The sequence below is a fragment of the Lithobates pipiens genome, unplaced genomic scaffold, assembly GCF_037356315.1.
Source record: "Lithobates pipiens isolate NorthernLeopardFrog02 unplaced genomic scaffold, aLitPip1_a1.2 Scaffold_8, whole genome shotgun sequence".
Taxonomy (NCBI): Eukaryota; Metazoa; Chordata; class Amphibia; order Anura; family Ranidae; genus Lithobates; species Lithobates pipiens.
The window spans coordinates 262,864,560-262,886,485 of record NW_027507903.1 but is presented as its reverse complement, the minus strand read 5'-3'; the positions used below and the strand labels follow the sequence as shown (position 1 = coordinate 262,886,485).

General features: G+C 41.2%; 1 protein-coding gene across 2 annotated transcripts in view; it reads right to left on the bottom strand.

Moving 5' to 3' along the window:
- Window positions 1–21,926, bottom strand: part of MGAT4C (MGAT4 family member C) — a 250,604-nt gene that overhangs the window by 5,753 nt on the left and 222,925 nt on the right. For both annotated transcript variants that reach the window (XM_077471602.1, XM_077471601.1), the window contains exon 4: window positions 3,551–3,695. In XM_077471602.1, the coding sequence (XP_077327728.1) occupies window positions 3,551–3,695 (145 nt within the window). The remainder of the gene's footprint in view (window positions 1–3,550; window positions 3,696–21,926) is intronic.

Genomic DNA, 21,926 nt, shown 5'->3' with positions numbered 1-21,926 from the left:
AGTGGCATTCCGAGGATACAGGTATCGACTAAAAGTGTAAGATACTTGTACTACAAATTAACCCAGTCAAACACCCTCCCTTGGGGGGGGGGTTTGGAAGAAAGATAGAAATAAGAGAGGAGAAAAAGGGAAAAAGAAAAAAAGAAGGGGGGAAGTGGGGGCGAAAAGAGGGGGATACCAAAAAGGGTAGAAAGAAAGGTAGGGAGGAAAAGGAGGGAATAGAGGTGGGTAGTCATCCGAAATATTCCGCATGCCTGTCAGGGTCGATCGCCCTTAAGATTCCAGGGATTACAAACCACGTCATGCGCTTCCAGCCGGTCCTGTATGTGTGGGATTTTAAATGACCACCAACACCAAACAACAATTTAAAACATATACATACTTTATTAAAATAAGAAGAGTATTTTAATTACCCATGTATTGGCTTGTCTTATCTATCTATGTATTTGTTCATTTGTAGACATGCCATTGAGACATTGGTAGCGCATGTGTCTCTTTGGCTGTATTTTGTATTTATGTTGTAACCATTAATAAAGTATGTATATGTTTTAAATTGTTGTTTGGTGTTGGTGGTCATTTAAAATCCCACCAAATTAGGGGGTTATTTCTTTTTGTAGTTCATCAGGGATTGTTAGCCCCTTCTTATTATATACTGCAGAATCTACTGAGAACATAGCTTTGCCCAGTTCCCTCATCCCTAAAAATTTGTATTACTCCTTTCATGTTGAAAACATGATTGAAAATGAACAATTATCTTTGGCATATTGGAAAACCAAAGTACATCTCTTTCATACACAAAATAGTAGATGCAAAATTTTTAAAGCCTTTTTAAACTAATAGACAAGGTTTTATGAGTGTGTAATTATCTCTAAAATACATCTGACATTATATTAATAACTAAAGTCAGCTTGACCATATTTGCCACATGTTGTTGTACATAAAACAGCAGTAGATGTTCCAATAGTAAATTGATGCTACTGTTATTGTTTGTAACTTTGTTTGAATTGCCTATCTTTCTTCATCCTCAAGGTGTCACCATTGCTACTGCAGATGATCTAGTAGTATGTGCCCTTCAATTTGTTTCGGTTTATACAACAGACATCAAAATATGTTGTGATGGCACTTATTCTTAAATTGGCTTGTTCTTGTACAAATTTTAAGCTTTCCATAAACCAAAAAACCCTTTCCCAGTTCTGAAATTGTGCTGTTAATGATTACAATGTTGTCTACTGATCTTTTTTGTTTAAAAAAACCCACTAGTCCAAAAAGATTAAGACCGATATATATTCCACGTTGTTTACCATTTTTAAAAACAAGGTTTCCTTTTTTGCAAGGAACGTTTGAATTCTACATAAAACTGAGGAAGCTTCAAACTGTGAAGCAGATCAAATATATGTTGTTTTAAATTAGCACAGCAAAGCAAAACCTGTCTAATTGTCATACAGTAAACAACATGCCTATATAAGCATGAATTTAAATCAGATTGTTCTCCAAACATATAATTTTATTTATTTTGAAGTCTTGCCAGAGAAGGACAGGTTGACTCAAAAGAGATATTTTAGTTATGGGTAGATTCTATTGGAAAAGATCGACCCAACTATTTATTCACTGAGTAATTTTGGTAACGAAATCTCCTTGCCATAACCTCTGCCTCAATTTCTCCTTATCTTGACATGCTGGATGTTCACGTTTCCTCTTCTTTGTTTGAATTTTTCATGATTTAGTACCCTCCTAGTTAGGTTGCTTGTCAGGCAAATGTAGTTCTTTTTGGCTCCTCTGTAATCATTGAAGAATTTATTGACTTATTTTGGCTGTTCTGGATTTCACAGGCTGCAGGTTTAATTACTCTCCCCGCCTTCTAAAAAGTTCTTGTAAAAGGAGTAGAGCAAGGCTAATGGACAGCATGAATATTTATTTCACTGCAGCCAATCATTGAGGAGGTGTGCTCAGAAGGTGGCTAAGGAGCACACAAATATTAAGAGCTTCAGAAAAGCATTGTCTTATGCCTTGTACACACGGTAGCACTTTGCGAGGACAAAATACGATTTTGTCCCAAACTTGTCTAGCATACACACGGTCGCACAAAGTTGTCGGAAAATCCAATCGTTCTGAATGCGGTGACGTAGCACATGTATGACAGGATTATAAATGGGCCAGTAGCCAATAGCTTTAGTCTTGTAATTTATTCTAAGCATGCGTGGCACTTTGTCCATCGGAATTGTCTACACACGATCGGAATTTAAACAATCAGATTTTGTTGTCAAAAGATTTTAGATCCAGTTCTCAAACTTTGTGTGTCGGAAATTCTGACAGAAAAAGTCTGGTGGAGCCCACACACGATTGGATTTTCCCACAACACGATCCAATCGCACATTTTCCGTCGGAAAGTCTGACCTTGTGTACAGGGCATTACTGTTGAAAGGATTCAACCTATTCAGGTTCGGAAATGTCTACCCCTTGCCTCCAGCCATTCTGCTGTTTAAAGTTGTTGTTCCTCAAGGTCTCAGCTGTGGCAGAGCCAGGGGCCCACACCAGGAAGTTTCTTTGACACCCCGGGACTTCACCTATGGATCCAATCCCTACAGCCTCATGGAAGGCACCTGGATGAAGCTGCTCACCTGGCCTACTCAGTACTGCTTTACTGCAAGGTCTGGGTGATTGTGTTCTATTGGAATTGCTGGGCCATGTAGTTCCTTTCTTCAGAGGTACATACTGATTTAGTTTAGCTTTGTGTAAATACTGTACACTAAGTTTAGACTAAGCAGTTCCTCTCTTGCCTCACTGAAGGGCACCTGGACGAAGCTGCTCACCTGGCCTACTGAGTACTGCTTCACTACAAGGTCTGGGTGATTGTGTTCTATTGGAATTGCTGGGCCATGTGGTTCCTTTCTTCAGAGGTACATTCTGATTTAGTTTCGTTTTGTGTAAATACTGTGCACTAAGTTTAGACTAAGGAGTTCCTCTCTTGAGAGGTTCATGCAGCATTCTCCTCCAGTTTCTGGTAGAAGAATCATCCTCTGAAGTCAAGTAGTTCCTCTCCTGAGGAGTATATAACTCTGGCCTGTCATGGGAAGGTTGTCCCCTGAGCAGAAGAACCATTCCTGAAGTTTGCAAGATAGAGAAGTGTGTCCTATTATTTCTGTTGGTGATTCTGGAGTATCCCATACCATCTAACAACCCATCCAATTTTTTTAACAATAAAAACACAACAAGACATCCCCTTAACATCCCTTTGTGTCAGTGTGCCTGGACTGTGTGTGCTGGGAGCCTCTACACTAGCGAGGGAGAAATCTGGTCATCATCATCCTCTGTGCTGGAACATAGTCATTGTACCTTTGACTGTCATCTTCCAGCAGCCCTTTCAGGGTACTGCTACAATAAATTAAACTTCATTAAAAAACACAAGGAATGTGCAACTCCCTTGTACAGGTGTGCAAATATTGGAACTCAAACAAAGAGATTTTCTTCTAGAGCCTAAAAGAGATTAACTTTTGAGCTGTTTAATTGAAATTATCCTTTAATCTGAAAATGTTAGGTTTATATTACTTACTCTTTCTTGAAACAGGTATTCCTGCTAATATACGATATGTCACATTTAAAGATGAGGAGAAATTAGAGAAATCTCGTATTGTATAGACATATTGATCTGCATTGAATTGTTGAGTTGAAGCTTCTTTAAGCCTTTTATCTTCTTCCTAAATATAAGTAGAAAACAACAAAATGACCATTTACTAATTACACAGAAAATCTTGTATTCTTCTTAGTGCTATATGCAAATAATTTATGTAAAGGGATAACTTTATTGCAGTTGTTAAAAATAAGTCTTTATACAAAACAATTGGGTTACTATTCCCACAGCAGTCATACACATACCATATGGAAGAACTGGGAAGAGTAAGATGCCCTAACTATTTTGCTTTATGCATCTTGTGTTATTTACAGTATAGCACAAAATTCCTTTAGAACATCATCATTCAGGTCTACATATGGTTTTCTCATGAATTGATACACATTTAGATTTACTGTGTACTGTCAACCCCAACTTTAATGTTACTACAGTTGTGTAAAGCATCTAAATGTGATTGTGCAGTGCATAGGCACCAAAGTTAGAACTACTGCTATCAGTATTTAGCACTCAGTAACATGCCCCCACCCACAATACAAGTCTGTGCAAGGACATTTGTGAGGAGAGATGTGGTGGCTGTTACTCAACTCTGTCAGCACAGTTCACAGGGCAGGAAATACAATTTTTACTAATTTAAGTTACTTTTAAACAAAAAAAAAATGTCACCAATAATAACATTTAGGAGTGCAGGACCTTTAAAGTGGTGTGAGACTTCATTGAGCTTTCACTGTCATCCAAAGCAGAGTCTGACTGTCCTGCTATTTCCAACTCTCTGCTTTGGCTGAATGTCAACTGTGTAGACAGAGACATTAGGGGAGATTAACTAAAATGGGGGAGCACGGTATATGGTGCAGGTGTGCAGGGGGAAGCCAATCAAAGGTTAGTTGAAAAATCTGGAGTTAGAAGCTGATTGGCTACTATGTAAAGCTGCACCACATTCTGTATGCACCAGTTTTAGTAAATTTTGCCCACTGACTGTTCAGACAAAACCAGCTAATAAGGACATTCTACTTACTCGGAACACACCCATAGCTACAGCAGAGAGCTGAAAACACAAGGAATTAGCAGGATGGTACTCAATAAGCAGGGATCTCCAAACTATGGACCTCTGTTGTGGAACTACACATTCCATGAGTCATTGTAAAACTTTTACATTCACAGACATGACTAGGCATGATGGGATTTGTAGTTGTTGAACAACTGGAGGGCCCTAGTTTCGAGACCCTTGCTCTAATAGGTAACTATAGAAAAAATATATTGCTAATGATTTTCTTAGCTATTTGCTGAGTGGACAACAAAGGAACAGTACTGCATAAAGTCATTGTTGTGCTCTTGCTCCTGATCTGAGCATTAAGCTGACTGTACTGTCTGAAGAGGTAGAGCCCTAATTGGCTCACACCACTTATCTTTCTCTTCCAGTGCTGTTGTGCAGGGATTTACAAGAAGCTTAATAAATACAGATTAGGGAGCTTGTACTGGTTGCATTAAAAAAAATAAAATAAAATAAAAGCAAGTGATGTTTAACTGGATTCAAAGTTTTTTCTGAATGTTTCAGTTTTGCTATAAATTAGTATTGTGGACCTAACATATTATATATTTCCCATTGTTTCCAGGCATACTAAAATAATAGGTTGAATTACTATTTAATTTAAGGTTTGGTTCACACTTAAGTGTTCTGTTGTAGTGCGTTGCAGGTTGTAGTGCATTATAGGTTTAGAACAGAGGTATGTTAAAACTAGACATGTGCATTCGTTTTCGTCCGAATGCATTTTCGTCCGAATTTCAGCTATTTTCGTTTTCGTTTTGACAAACGATAACGAAAGCACAAAATCCGAAAAACGAAAGATCCGACATAAATAAATGCTTTATTTTCGTTTTCATTGTTACAACAGTTCGATATAGAATAGGAGATTCGACATGACTCTGACGATAACAATCTGTCTATAGAACCTGTGGTCGAATGTGCTTAACCTTACCTCTATTAGTCCAAGATTATATAGAGAAAATATTCGACAGAGAAAAAAGATTTGACAGAGAGAAAAGATTCTGCAAGTTACTGTCCTAAAAAGTGTTTGGGGACCCGGGTCCTGCCCCAGGGGACATGTATCAATGCAAAAAAAAGTTTTAAAAACGGCCGTTTTTTCGGGAGCAGTGATTTTAATAATGATTAAAGTGAAACAATAAAAGTGTAATATTCCTTTAAATTTCGTAGGGGGGGGTTGTCTATAGTATGCCTGTGAAGGGGCGCATGTTTCCCGTGCTTAGAATTGTCCCTGCACAAAGTGTCATTTATGCAGGAAAAAAAGTCCTTTAAAATCACTCGCAGCTATTATGAATTGTCGGCTCCCGTAATACAGAGAACACTCATTGAAAGTCATTGATAAAAAAATAAATAAATAAATAAATAAAAAAAGCGTGGGGGTCCCCCAAATTCAATTTCCAGGCCCTTCAGGTCTGGTATGGATATTAAGGGGAACCCTGCCTCAAATTTAAGAAAAAATTTGACGTGGGGTTCCCCCTAAATATCCATAACCAGACCCTTCAGGTCTGGTATGGATATTAAGGGGAACCCCGCATCAAATTTAAAAAAAATTTGACATGGGGTTCCCCCTAAAAATCCATACCAGACCCTTTATCCGAGCACGCAACCTGGCAGGCCGCAGGAAAAGAGGGGGGGACGAGAGAGCGGCCCCCCCTCCCTCCTGAACCGTACCAGGCCACATGCCCTCAACATTGGGAGGATGCTTTGGGGGTCCGTGACCCCTCAAAGCACCTTGTCCCCATGTTGATGAGGACAAGGGCCTCATCCCCACAACCCTGGCCGGTGGTTGTGGAGGTCTGCGGGCGGGGGGCTTATCAGAATCTGGAAGCCCCCTTTAACAAGGGGACCCCCAGACCCCGGCCCCCCCCCCCTGTTTGAAATGGTAAGGGGGTACAAAAGTACCCCTACCATTTCACAAAGAAAGTGTAAAAAATTGTTAAATAAAACAAACACACTTTTGAAAAATTCCTTTATTAAAAATAAAAAAAAGATTCCAGCGGCGGTAATCCACTCTTGCTATCCAGCGACGGACGGTCAGCTCTCCATCGATGTCTAATGTCATCCAGCGCAGCGCAGCATCCTTCTTCTGTCTCCGTGGAGGAGACACTACAGACATTCCGGCGGCTTGACGTTTCTTATATAGGGTGGGCGGGGCCACCCGTCACCTGACCCCGCCCCCCTCTGACGCAAGGGGAAACCCGGGGTTCCCAGTGACGTAGGGGTGACCCGCACCCCTCTGATGTAACACAGGCAGGTTTCCGTTACATCAGAGGGGGGCGGGGTCACCCATACGTCACGGGGAACCCCGGGTTTCCCCTTGCGTCAGAGGGGGGCGGGGTCAGGTGACGGGTGGCCCCGCCCTCCGTATATAAGAAACGTCAGCGCCGGAATGCCTCCAGTGTCTCCGTGGAGGAGACAGAAGAAGGATGCTGCGCTGCGCTGGATGACATTAGACATCGATGGAGAGCTGACCGTCCGTCGCTGGATAGCAAGAGTGGATTACCGCCGCTGGAATCTTTTTTTTATTTTTAATAAAGGAATTTTTAAAAAGTGTGTTTGTTTTATTTAAACATTTTTTACACTTTCTTTGTGAAATGGTAGGGGTACTTTTGTACCCCCTTACCATTTCAAACAGGGGGGGGCGGGATCTGGGGGTCCCCTTGTTAAAGGGGGCTTCCAGATTCTGATAAGCCCCCCGCCCGCAGACCTCCACAACCACCGGCCAGGGTTGTGGGGATGAGGCCCTTGTCCTCATCAACATGGGGACAAGGTGCTTTGAGGGGTCACGGACCCCCAAAGCATCCTCCCAATGTTGAGGGCATGTGGCCTGGTACGGTTCAGGAGGGAGGGGGGGGCGCTCTCTCGTCCCCCCCTCTTTTCCTGCGGCCTGCCAGGTTGCGTGCTCGGATAAAGGGTCTGGTATGGATTTTTAGGGGGAACCCCACGTCAATTTTTTTTTTAATTTGACGCGGGGTTCCCCTTAATATCCATACCAGACCTGAAGGGTCTGGTTATGGATATTTAGGGGGAACCCCACGTCAAATTTTTTCTTAAATTTGAGGCAGGGTTCTCCTTAATATCCATACCAGACCTGAAGGGTCTGGTAATTGAATTTGGGGGACCCCCACGCTTTTTTTTTTATTTATTTATTTATTTATTTTTTTATCAATGACTTTCAATGAGTGTTCTCTGTATTACGGGAGCCGACAATTCATTATAGCTGCGAGTGATTTTAAAGGACTTTTTTTCCTGCATAAATGACACTTTGTGCAGGGACAATTCTAAGCACGGGAAACATGCGCCCCTTCACAGGCATACTATAGACAACCCCCCCCTACGAAATTTAAAGGAATATTACACTTTTATTGTTTCACTTTAATCATTATTAAAATCACTGCTCCCGAAAAAACGGCCGTTTTTAAAACTTTTTTTTGCATTGATACATGTCCCTTGGGGCAGGACCCGGGTCCCCAAACACTTTTTAGGACAGTAACTTGCAAATTAGCCTTTAAAATTAGCACTTTAGATTTTGAACGTTGGAGTCCCATAGACTTTAATAGGGTTCTAAAGTATGCTATATAGTTAGCTCCGTCGAATCTTCTTTATACATTCGACAGACACCATAAGCCTTCCAAGACAGATTCGACCGTAATTCATGTGGATTTTCGGACGAATGCAATTTTTGAACGAAAAACGAAATAAATAAAAACGAATTTCGGGAGTAACTAAATAAATTAAGTTTTCAGACGAAAACGAAATTCCGAAACAAAATATTTTACTCTGCACATGTCTAGTTAAAACCATGTAGCACAAATACAGATGAAAATCTGGACCAGGCCTCAAAGAAGTGCATGCACGAGGCTGACTAGGCAGGTAATATTTGCCTTGTGCTCCGCATCTACCAGGACTTAACAGCCATGACAAGATGAGTCACAGATGCGAATCACCTTAAAACGGTAACCTATAGATAGGCAAAGTTATCAGGACCACAAATATATAATGTATAGCAGGGGGAAATTGAAAATGAAAGTTAAAACTCCTGAAACGCTGACAAAAGCCACAGCTAAAATGGCGGTAGCGCCACCTTCCCGCTCAGCTTTACCTCACAGACAGAAACAGAATAGAAATTCACCACCTTATCAACAAATTGAACCTGAACCTGATTTTGAATATGAATTTGGGATGACACCAGGTATTTTACAAAATACACCACCGGGAACAGATATTATTACCCAATTTGAAAGAATATTACAAAAAGCACTTAAAAATACCTCAGTTAGGGGATGCATGCGTGAGGCTCAACATGACAGACTTCCTCATTAGAGCTCCACACTCTTTGCTGTGACTCCGGCATCTAATTAGCCATCTACAGCGGGATCATTGCTTCACATCGGCCAAGGCAGCCTTGGGTAACAGCAGATCACCTCCCGGGATGGTTCTTATGGGCCACCGTGGGAAATCTAAGCCTAAACCCATCAAGGAGGCACTCGCCTGGGCCTCCTCCAAGATGGCGGTGAAAGCACAAGCCCTGTCACATGGGTGCAGCAGCCCCACAGACATGACAGACCCACGAAGCGGCGATGAGGAGGAAAATTATTCCAACTCTGGGGACTCACTAACTCTGCCTCCTTCAGGTATGTTGCAGTCGGAATTCTTATTGCATATGGAATCCATGCTCAAAAAGGCTCTGATAACCACCTCAGACCAAATTAGTAATAAGCTAACCCGAGAGATACGTGAGCTGGGTCAGCGGACCACTGACCTGGAGACTCGTGCAGGCGATATGGAATTAACTTTACGGGAATATGCCCAGGAGCAAGCTGCCCTCTGGGAGGAGAACGCCATGCTATTCTCACGCCTGGAGGATGCAGAGAATCGCTCCCATAGGTCGTATCTGCGTCTCCGTGACGTTCCGGAATCCATTGATGATTTGCAATCATTTACAACAAGGTTATTTCAGGAGCTTTCCTCATCGATCCCAATAGAGCGTCTGGAGTTTGGCAGAATTCATAGGGCACTTACTCGGTGGCAGGCTGATGGGCCACCACGGGACATAATTGTTAAACTTCATTTTTTCAAAACGAAGGAACAGCTACTTACAGCCACACATAACAAGGACACCCTCAATTTCCAAGGACACTCATACCAGTTGTTCACAGATCTAGCACCCCTTACGATCGCAAAGCACCTTGCCATGAAGCCACAATTACAAATCTTAATGCAGCATCAAATCACGTATACATGGCGCTTTCCGTATGCTCTCCAATTCACCTACAAAGGGCAGCAGCATACATCCACGTCTTCGGAAGCTTTGCTGAATCTCCTTGAAACTGTTAATTTAACCCCTCCAGCCCAGCAGTCGAAGACGGCACTCCAGGTCCGTCTAAGTCCATACCCCTATGCTCCCCCCCAAACACAGTGCACCCTCTCTCTGGCTGATTATTTGGCTGAAGAGACTGCACACCTAATGGTTGGGCGATCTGGCCTAACCTGTATTGCAACAATTGCTTACAAAATTCGCCTTGCGCGAATCTTCCTTCTTGCTTCTTTTCCTTTCACTTTCTCTCCATTCCTATACTGCTGTCTCTTCAACCCTTACCCCTGGTCGGTTGGCCCGTGCGGGTTCCAGGTTACACAATAATGGCCACTCCAACTTCAACATATGGTCCCCTTGAATATTTTGTCGCTAAATGTTAAAGAGCTCAACTACCCAAATAAAAGAGTCAAAGCATTCCGCTCATTTGTGTCCTTAACGGCTAGCATAGTCACACTACAAGAGACTCACTTCTCTTCCCAATAACACCCCCAATTTTTTTAATTCTAAATATCCACCGGTCTTTGCAGCCTCTGCAGCTACTCTTTACCATTTACCCTCACCTCAGAAATAAAAGCTATATTATCATAGTGGGTCTTCTGCAGGAAACAGAAATTGCCCTAGTCTTCTACTATGCCCCTAACTCGAATCCTATACCATTTTTCACTCACCTTTTCCAAGTAATCAGAAACCCACTCTAAAGGCACCTTGATCATGTGTGGTGATTCCAACTTAGTGATCCACCCACATCTAGACAAATCCCCCTACTCTCCGGAGCATTTCTCAACCTCAGCCCACTTTCGCACCCTGCTTCAGCAGGCCTCTTTACTAGACACCTGGAGAGAATGTAACCCTGCAAAGAAAAACTACACTTTTTATTCTAATCCCCACAAATCATTCTCTAGAATCGACCACATCTTTGTCCCCGTTGCATCTTCCCCTATATTAATTAAATCCTGCATACACCCGATCGCATGGTCTGATCACTGTGTGGTAATCACCACTATCTCATCACTAATACCCCACTCTAAAGACAGCGCTTGGTGTATGAATGATAAACATCTGACCACTCAATCTTTCTGTTTTGATATCCAACTAGCCTTAACAGATTATCTACAACATAACAACATATCTGAAATCTCTCCTATCCTTCTCTGGGAGGCATATAAGCCAATGATCAGGGGTAAATGTATTTCCACCGCTACACACCTCAAAAAAGATAAAGCACTGAGACTGCATCAGTTGGAAGCTGGTTTCCAGCAACAATTTCTGCAATTTCAATCCGCCCCAACAGAAATCAATAAAACGACCATGGATAAAACTAAACTAGAATTAGACCTACTCCTAGCTGAGACTGCTGACAAAGTTATTCATAGAACTAACCATACTATCTATACTAAAGCCAATAAGCCTGGCACTTTCTCAGCACTGCGTCTCAGGCATCCGGAACAAACTTTTAAATCAATTAGACTCAGGACTGATAAGGATACCCTTACGAGTAACCTGGTCAAAGTGCTGTCTGAATTCAGCAAAAGACTAGCCAAACTATATGAATCTATGACCCCCTTCCCCCAAGATCTAGCTGAAACCTTGTTTCGAGACCTGCCGATCCCCACACTAAATGATACAAACCGTGAATTAATGGACATCCCTATCACGACTCAAGAGGTATTACAAGCCATCCAGACCTTGAAACCCCACAAAAGACCTGGCCCTGACAGGCTCACTGGCTCATATTATAAAAAAATTGCTGGCATTCTAGCCCCGCTGTTAGCAAACACATTCAATGCCATACTTAAAGGTGGATCCTTTGGCAGAGACACGTAGATGGCTATTGTATCTATGATACCCATACCCAATGTAAACAGTACGCTTTGATCTAACTACAGACCCATCTCTTTGTTAAACGTGGACATTAAAATACCCTGCATTTAAATCCACTCATCAGAGATTTGGTTCATAGAGACAAAGTGGGCTTTATCCCCAAGCGGCAGACTAGTGACATTGTACGCTGTGTAATCCTTTTGCAGCATATTGCTAGATCCCGTAACATACCCATGCATTTCCTCTCTTTGGATATACGTAAGGCATTTGACACAGTATCTTGGCCATATCTGCACGATATACTTAGACGCTGGGGATTCGGCCCCATTTCCTTCAATGGATAAATGCCCTATATACCCACCCGCATTCTTACGTGAAGTATTCTGGCTTCTCTTGCGACAAATTCCCAATTCAACGCGGAACTAGGCAGCGGTGTCCCCTCTCCCCTTGAATCTTTGCTCTTGCCATTGAACCCCTTGTGGCTCTTATCAGAACAAACCCAGATTACAGTTGCTAGAAAAGTTTTCCCAGGTTACGGGTCTTGAAGTGAACCAAACTAAATCTAGGGCCCTTGACGTGTTTCTGTCACAGGACGAACTTAAAAACTTGCAGGAAAATTTTCCCTTTCAATGGTCCTTTCAATTTTCCCTTTCCCCAGTGAATGGTCCAGCATTCACTCGGGATCTGGGATAAATTAAGAGTTCCCTTTGAATTAAAATCCCCTCATTCCCCCTTACTCTCATTCTTTGGCCACCCATACTTTTACCCAGCCTACACGGACCCTTCTGCATTTTCTGCTTGGTTCCAAGCGGGTCTTGTTCGTGTGTGCAACTTCGTGTGTGCAACCTCGGGCAACTCAATTCTAGCGTTCCCATCTCTGCAAGCTCAAATCCAGCTCCCTCACAAAGAATGTTTTCGATATCTTCAAATAAGCCACTCTATCCAATCCACAATAAAAACCTGCACAGATCTGGACCAGTTGACCCAGTTTGAGAGTAAATGTAGCTCAAATCCACACTTCCCAGGAATTATTTCCCATCTCTACACTCACCTATCCTCTTCATCAGCCACTCTTCTGCCATACGCTGTGCACTGGATTGCTGACCTGGCATTGGATCTTGATACAGAATCATGGGGAAAAATTTGGATTAACACTAAGAATTCCACACAGAATGTTGTCGCATCGGAGGCAAACTACAAAGTTTTAATGCGCTGGTACTTGGTCCCAGCTAGAATCTCCAGGTTTGTACCTGGTTATCCCTCAAACTGCTTCCGAGGCTGCAAAGAGTTGGGCACTCACGCCCATATTTGGTGGACATGCCCGGTAGTGAAACGCTTCTGGGCGACAATATCCCATATGTTATCAGTGTTATTGCAAATCACCCTAAAGCCAGACCCAGCAGTTGCTCTGTTAAATTCAGTGCCCTGCGAACTTACCAGATCCCAAACTTGACTTCTCCTACAGTTAACAACGGCAGCTAAGCAAACCATTGCAAAGGCTTGGAAGTTCCCCTCTCTACAATTAATTGAAGTAAAGAATAGAGTTACCCAGGTTATGATTCATCGCAAAATAGAAGCAACAATTCTTGACAAGATTCTCCTACATAGTAAAGTGTGGCAGCCATGGGTGGAACATTTTCTACCCCCTAACTTTGACAGGCGGCTGTTGGAGCCCTAGTTCAAACAAAATCTCACTCACCGGTACTAACTAATGCCCGGGACCCGCCCGTGTTACCCGGCCACTTTCCTTTCCCCATTGTGTCTTTCTTACCTTCACTTTTTTTCTTTATTTACTTTCCTTGCCCTCTCTCTCTACACTTCTTCTTTGTCTTTCCTTCTTTATCTTCAAAAATATAGTAAGAAAGAGCAAGCTTTCCTAAGGGAAGCTCTCTGGTTAGGAAAATTTAAAGGACGACGGTCCTTCTTTCTTTCTGGACTCCCCACGCGCACAATTCGAGTCTACAATAAGTCAGCTTAATAACATATTCCATGAGATATGTTTAGATCTCAGAATCTATGCCAAGTACTATAATATATGCTATTGTTATACCATTACTGTACTGATTGCTATGCTACAGTTGTTCGTTTAAAACCAAAATGTGTTGTTCTTGTAAAATTACATTTGTCAACAAAATTATTTGAAAAGAAAAAACCCCCAGATAATATAACTGAGAAATTGACAAGGGAGATTCAAGAAGTAGGCCGTCGCACATCAGTACTGGAACAAAGGATGGATGAATTGAACGATATAACTACAAATTATAATGACTAATTGGAAACACTTATAGAAGAAAATTATAATTTCAATAATCGCCTGGAAGAATTTGAAAATAGAGTCAGAAGATCTAATCTTAGAGTGTAGGGATGAGCTTCGAGTTCGAGTCGAACTCATGTTCGACTCGAACATTGCCTGTTCGCCTGTTCAGCGAACAGTGAACAATTTGGACTGTTCGCGGCAAATTCGAAAAGCCAGGACACCCTATACAAGTCTATGGGAGAAATCTAAAGTGCTAATTTTAAAGGGTAATATGCAGGTTACTGTCCTAAAAAGTGTTTGGGGACCCGGGTCCTGCCCCAGGGGACATGGATCAATGCAAAAAAAAGTTTTAAAAACTGCCGTTTTTTCAGGAGCAGTGATTTTAATAATGATTAAAGTGAAACAATAAAAGTGTAATATTCCTTTAAATTTCGTAGCTGGGGGGTATCTATAGTATGCCTGTGAAGGGGCACATGTTTCTGGTGCTTAGAGCTGTCCCTGCACAAAGTGTCATTTGTGCAGGAAAAAAAGTCTTTTAAAATCAATTGTGGCTATATTGTCGGCTCCCCGTAATACAGAGAACACTCAATGAGTGTTCTCTGTATTAGCCGACAATTCATTCATTCATTGATAAAAAAAAAAAAAAAAAAAGCGTGGGGGTTCCCCTAAATTCAATTACCAGGCCCTTCAGGTCTGACATGGATATTAAGGGGAACCCCGTGTCAAATTTAAAAAAAAATATGTGGGGTCCCCCTAAATATCCATACCAGACCCTTCAGGTCTGATATGGATATTAAGGGGAACCCCGCATCAAATTTAAAAAAAAATTGACATGGGGGTCCCCCTAAAAATCCATACCAGACCCTTTATCCGAGCACGCAACCTGGCAGGCCGCAGGAAAAGAGGGGGGGCGAGAGAGCCCCCCCCCTCCCTCCTGAACCGTACCAGGCCACATACCCTCAACATTGGGAAGATGCTTTGGGGGTCTGTGACCCCTCAAAGCACCTTGTCCCCATGTTGATGAGGACAAGGGCCTCATCCTCACAACCCTGGCCGGTGGTTGTGAGGGTCTGCGGGCAGTGGGCTTATCAGAATCTGGAAGCCCCCTTTAACAAGGGGACCCCCAGATCCCGCCCCCCCTGTTTGAAATGGTAAGGGGGTACAAAAGTACCCCTACCATTTCACAAAGAAAGTGTAAAAATGGTTAAATAAGACAAACACACTTTTGAAAAATTCCTTTATTAAAAATAAAAAAAATAAAAAAAAGATTCCAGCGGTGCTAATCCACACTTGCTATCCAGCGACGAATCTCCGGGGTCCAGCGATGGATGATCATATCCAGCGACGGGGGATCTCTCAGTCCAGCGCTGTCCATACATCCATCTTCTGTCTCCACTGCAGAGACACTTCGGAGATCCCAGCGCTGACATTTCTTATATTAGGAGGGCGGGGCCACCCGTCACCTGACCCCGCCCCTCTGACGCTGGTGAGGGAAGCCAGGGGTTCCCCAGTGACGTATGGGTGACGGAAACCTGCATTACATCAGAGGGGGCGGGGTCACCCATACGTCACTGGGGAACCCCTGGCTTCCCTCACCAGTGTCAGAGGGGCGGGGTCAGGTGACGGGTGGCCCCGCCCTCCTAATATAAGAAACGTCAGCGCTGGGATCTCCGCAGTGTCTCCGCAGTGGGGACAGAAGACGGATGTATGGACAGCGCTGGACTGAGAGATCCCCCGTCGCTGGATATGATCATCCATCGCTGGACCTCGGAGATTCGTCGCTGGATAGCAAGTGTGGATTAGCACCGATGGAATCTTTTTTTTATTTTTTTTATTTTTAATAAAGGAATTTTTCAAAAGTGTGTTTGTCTTATTTAACCATTTTTACACTTTCTTTGTGAAATGGTAGGGGTACTTTTGTACCCCCTTACCATTTAAAACAGGGGGGATGGGATCTGGGGGTCCCCTTGTTAAAGGGGGCTTACAGATTCTGATAAGCCCCCCGCCCGCAGACCCTCACAACCACCAGCCAGGGTTGTGAGGATGAGGCCCTTGTCCTCATCAACATGGGGACAAGGTACTTTGAGGGGTCACAGACCCCCAAAGCATCCTCTCAATGTTGAGGGTATGTGGCCTGGTACGGTTCAGGAGGGAGGGGGAGCGCTCTCTCGTCCCCCCCTCTTTTCCTGCGGCCTGCCAGGTTGCATGCTCGGATAAAGGGTCTGGTATGGATTTTTAAGGGGACCCCACGTCAATTTTTTTTTTAATTTGATGCGGGGTTCCCCTTAATATCCATATCAGACCTGAAGGGTCTGGTATGGATATTTAGGGGGACCCCCACATCAATTTTTTTTTTATTTGACACGGGGTTCCCCTTAATATCCATGTCAGACCTGAAGGGCCTGGTAATTGAATTTAGGGGAACCCCCACGCTTTTTTTTTTTTATCAATGAATGAATGAATTGTCGGCTAATACAGAGAACACTCATTGAGTGTTCTCTGTATAACGGGGAGCCGACAATATAGCCGCAAGTGATTTTAAAAGACTTTTTTTCCTGCACAAATTACACTTTGTGCAGGAACAGTTCTAAGCACGGAAAACATGCGCCCCTTCACAGGCATACTATAGATACCCCCAGGTACCACATTTAAAGGAATATTACACTTTTATTGTTTCACTTCAATCATTATTAAAATCACTGCTCCTGAAAAAATGGCCGTTTTTAAAACTTTTTTTTGCATTGATCCATGTCCCCTGGGGCAGGACCCAGGTCCCCAAACACTTTTTATGACAGTAACTTGCATATTACCCTTTAAAATTAGCACTTTAGATTGTGAACGTTCGAGTCCCATAGACTTTAATAGGGTTCTAAAGTTCACACGAAGTTTAGGTCTGTTCGCAGGTTCTGGTGCGAACCGAACAGGGGGGTGTTCGGCTCATCCCTATTAGAGTGTGTGGCATCTCTGAATCCATAGTGGACCTACACTCCACCATTACTGCTCTTCCAATAATTTATTCCTTCAATCCCAATACAGTGTCTTGAGATGGACAGGATACACAGATCATTGACCCCACAAAAGGAAGATGGCCCACCCAGAGACGTTGTTATTAAACTCCATTATTTCCGCACCAATGGACAATTGATGGAAGCAGCCCACAAAAAAGTATCCTTGATCTTCCAAGGACATCGTTTTCAGATTTTCCAAGATCTTTTACAGCAAACTCTCATTAAGAGGAAATTGATGAAGCCACATCTACAGATTCTCCAACATAATTGAATCACATATCGATGGGGTTTCCCATTTGCCCTTTGATTTACTTACAAAGATACCACATACACCTGTAAATTGGTGGACGACCTCATCTCCATGATAAACAACCTTCACCTACTAATACCTGAAAATATTACAGAAGGATCCAAATGTCGAGCTACATCAGGATCCCCTACTAATCAACAAGATATTTCATCACTTCAAGCTCAATCCAGCAACCACAAAACAAGCCGCTTTGCCTCTCCACCACCAACTACAAAGAACAAATGGACTGAAGACCCTCCTTTTAGTGATATGAGACCTTAAAGAACTTAAACAATACGTAATATTATATACAATCTTTTAGAGCTTGTAACTTCCTGATACAGATTTTATCTCTGTATTAGGGTGAATTCCCCTGTATAAGAATCCCCTCATATTTTCAGTTTAGCTAAGGTAAATTACTCCAGATAAATGAATATATATTAATTTCCCATCAGACCACTTAGGTTACTGACTGGTTACTGTAAATTGGGTACAGATACAGAATTGTACTGATTTATGGTTTCTACACCCATTAATTAATCCCAAAAATGTATGGCCTCTTACAGATTAGCTAGATTATTTCTTTAACCTCACCAAAAATGAATAGAAGCATTACTCATACCCACTAAATTTCTTCACACACAATTTATCTCTAGCTCATGGGTAAGTGGCTAATCCCATGACTTAAGATCGGGTTAAATTATATACTTTCCTCAGTTACTGTTTTACTTATTATAACTTTATTCTTAGAGACTTGTTTATTTTTATAAGTTTTATGTTAAATGGTATTTATACTGGCTGTTAACGTCTAGTGGACAGCTCGCTGTACCTCCAACTTGAACCTTACATGCCCGTTATAATCTACCAGACACCTTTGGACGACATAGTATCCACAGGCTGGTGATTTATCACTATCCCTGTGATACTAGCTCCCTTCAGGAGCAAAACTTACTTCTCTTCAGAAAAAAGTTTCTCTCTACCCTAAAAATCAACAGATTTATTTATTTATTTATTTATTTTTCTTTTTCCTTATTCTCTCCCCAAATTCACACCAAACCTTTCCTTAACACCCCCCCCCCCTTTTTTTTTTTTTGATCTACCTATCTCATATTTCTCCAGAACATAATCAATAATACCCACAAACAACTTTTAAAATCTCAGAACCAATCTAGTATATAATCATGACTTCCCTAAATGTACTTACGCTCAATGTGCAAGGACTCAATTCTCCACCAAAAAGAACAAAAGCCTTCCAAACTTTTTCATCACTTTCAGCACATATAGTATGTTTACAGGAAACACATTTTACCACTCAATCCTCGATTCTGTCTTTGACGATATCCTCAAATCTTTAAAGCTTCAGCGTCCACTAAACAAAGAAGAGTACTAATTGCTAAAATTGCTTTTCATCACACTACACCATTCACCCTCCTTACTGAGATCAAAGATCCAGAAGATCGATATATATTACTTCAAGGCTTATTACTAGATACTGAAATTATTAGTAGTGGATTCTCATAAAAGAGGCACTCTCATTATGTGTGGGGACTCTAATCAAGTATTATACCCAATTTTGGAAAAATCCCCTACACCCCCAGCAATACACCAACCCACCTATCAACATCTACTACATCAACATTAAAAAAAATTACAAAAAACTCTCTACTAGTAACACACTGAAGATTGTAAATTAATTTAGTTGAAAACGCAATAACCTATATAGAGATACCCACAAATTTGACCAAGCTCATCTCCCCTCCCTATTATCCAATACCCAACTCCCCTCTCTCTTTATTGAACAACATGAAACCCTTGAAAAGCCAATCACAAATCTTGAAGTACAATCTGCTATAAAAACCTTGAAACTACACAAGTGACCAGGCCCTGACGGCTTTTCAGCCACTTATTATAAACATTTCTCAACCCTACTCACCCCCCCTTCTAACAGAAGCCTTTAACTCACTACTTTTAGGACATTCCTTTCGACCAGAAACCCTATTAGCCTCCATATCCATGATACCAAAACCGAACTCTGATGACACATCTTGGTCCAATTATAGACCTATATCTATTCTCAACTTGGATATTAAATTATTAGCTAAAATACTTTCAAATAGACACAATCCAATTATAGGAACACTCATACACAAAGACCAAACCGGTTTAATTCCATCCGGACAAACTGGTGATAATATTCGTCGAGCAACCCTCCTTGCTCATATGACACGTACTCGCTGCATCCCTGACTGCTTCCTCTCAATAGACATACAAAAAGGTTTTGACTCTTTATCCTGGCATTATCTTAACTCCATCCTCCATAGATGGGGATTTGGAACACATTTTATATGTATCTTATTCAGGATATAGATCTGAAACCATAAATATTGAAAGAGGAACCAGGCAGGGTTGCCCTTATCCCCAATCCTATTTGCCTTGGCAATAATTCCCCTAGCCCAATTAATTTGCACCAATGTCAACATCAAAGGCCTTCAACTAGGTGGTCACCAGCATAAGTTATGTATGTTTGCTGACGACGTCTTGATTTTTTTCACCTCACCTTTAATTTCAGCACCAAATCTAATTGACACTCTTAATAAATTTGGATCTATATTAGGACTTCAATCTGGGTCTCGATTGAATCAGTTAATTGTGATCCTCTCTCCCTAGAAAATCTCTTATGGCTCACCCCCGCCCTTCACCGCACAATAACAAATCCAATCACTAGACATAGTTTAACCATCTGGGACAGACTTAAATATCGCTTTGGACTCCAATCACAACATTACCCTCTCCTATATTTTCTACACAACCCAGATTTTTATCCCGCTTGGACTTCGCCATCCACATTTTCAGCTTGGTCTAAAGCAGGTTTAATAAGGGCATATCATTTTTACGAATCCAATACTATAAAGACCTTTCCCAAACTCTGTGAAACATATGACTTACCAAGCAATGAAACCTTCAGATATTTACAAATAAAGAATTTCCTACAACAGAATGAACCCCCTAATACAACAAATACTACCAATATTTTATTTGAACAAACTTGCATTTCAGACCCACATAGACGTGGTCTGATGTCAGATTTATATCATCAACTATTGTCACAGCCCACCTCAACCCCCCCCCCCCCCCCCACCTTCTTATACATCCAAATGGCAATCTGACTTGAACCTCCAACCAGAAGACTTAGATTGGTCACAAATCTGACAAGCAACTAATTCAGCAACACCAATTATAGAAACCAATTATAGAAACCAATTATAAGGTACTTACAAGGTACTTACAAGGTAGTATCTATGCAATGACATCTGCATATCTTGTGAACATGTTCTATAGCAATAGTCTTTTGAAAAGTGCATTTAATCTACTTTCCACCATGTTCAACACCACCTTATTACCTGACCCAACTGTAGCTCTCTTAAATAACAAACCATCAAACATTACAAAAATGTCAATTCAAACTTTTAATGTATGTAATGGCAGTAAAACAATCAATAGCCTTAGCATGTAAAACATCCACGCTGTGTATTGTATCAGTCAAACATAGAGTTACACAGGCAATGACTCATGCTAAAACAGAAGCAATCTTTTTGGACAAATTCCAGAAATTTGAATTACTATGGCTCCCATGGATAAATTATCATCTACCACAAGGTTTTGACCATGCCTTTGTGCTATCTTGAAAATTCAACATTGTTTAATCCATGACTCAGATTTACTATTATCTGAAAAGCTACCTAATTCCCTATGGAGATAATTCCCACCATTTATCCCTCCCACTATTCTAACCCTACCACATTGATTTTCAAATCTCCCCGGTATATAACCTAAAACATTTCTGTTTTATTTTATTATATTATTTTTTTAAATGTATGTTCCTATTAAAATAGAACACTAAATTAATAAAGGTCCCAATTGTAGACACAGTTAATAAAACATTATAAAATCTCGACAATTGGTATGGTATATCTCATACACAGGACAAGCCAAGCCATATAGCAGGAACTTGGCCCCTGTTAAGATATAAAATGTTTCCAAATGTCTTTGATTATTGCTACAATCTACCTTACTCTCACACCACCCGTTCTTCCATAAAAAATTACAAAATTGGAAATGTATTCAATCAAAATATTAATTTTCAGTTTTATTTAAATGTTTATTAATTTTTATTAGTTCTGCGGATTGTAGAGAAAATGTAATGTCTAAATATGTTTATCTTGATGTTTTACAAAATTTGTATACTTCACATGTATTGTATTATTTTCTTCTTTAATAAAATATTTGAAAAAGAAAATCTGGACCAGGCCTCAGGAGGCATTTGCTTTGGGCATTGGCCAGGAAAGCAAAGAGCATAGGCTATGACTTGGATGTAAAATAGTCCTAGCTGTCTGAGACTATTTAGTTAAAAACTAATTTGGTTCATTAATATTTCCCTAATGCACTGGCTTTATTTTCCATAAAATACACCAGCAAAAGAAAATGTAGTTATACCTAATAATAGAACATACTACTAAATAATTACTGAATGAAAACAGGGGGAAAAAACTAAGAACACAACTTGTCA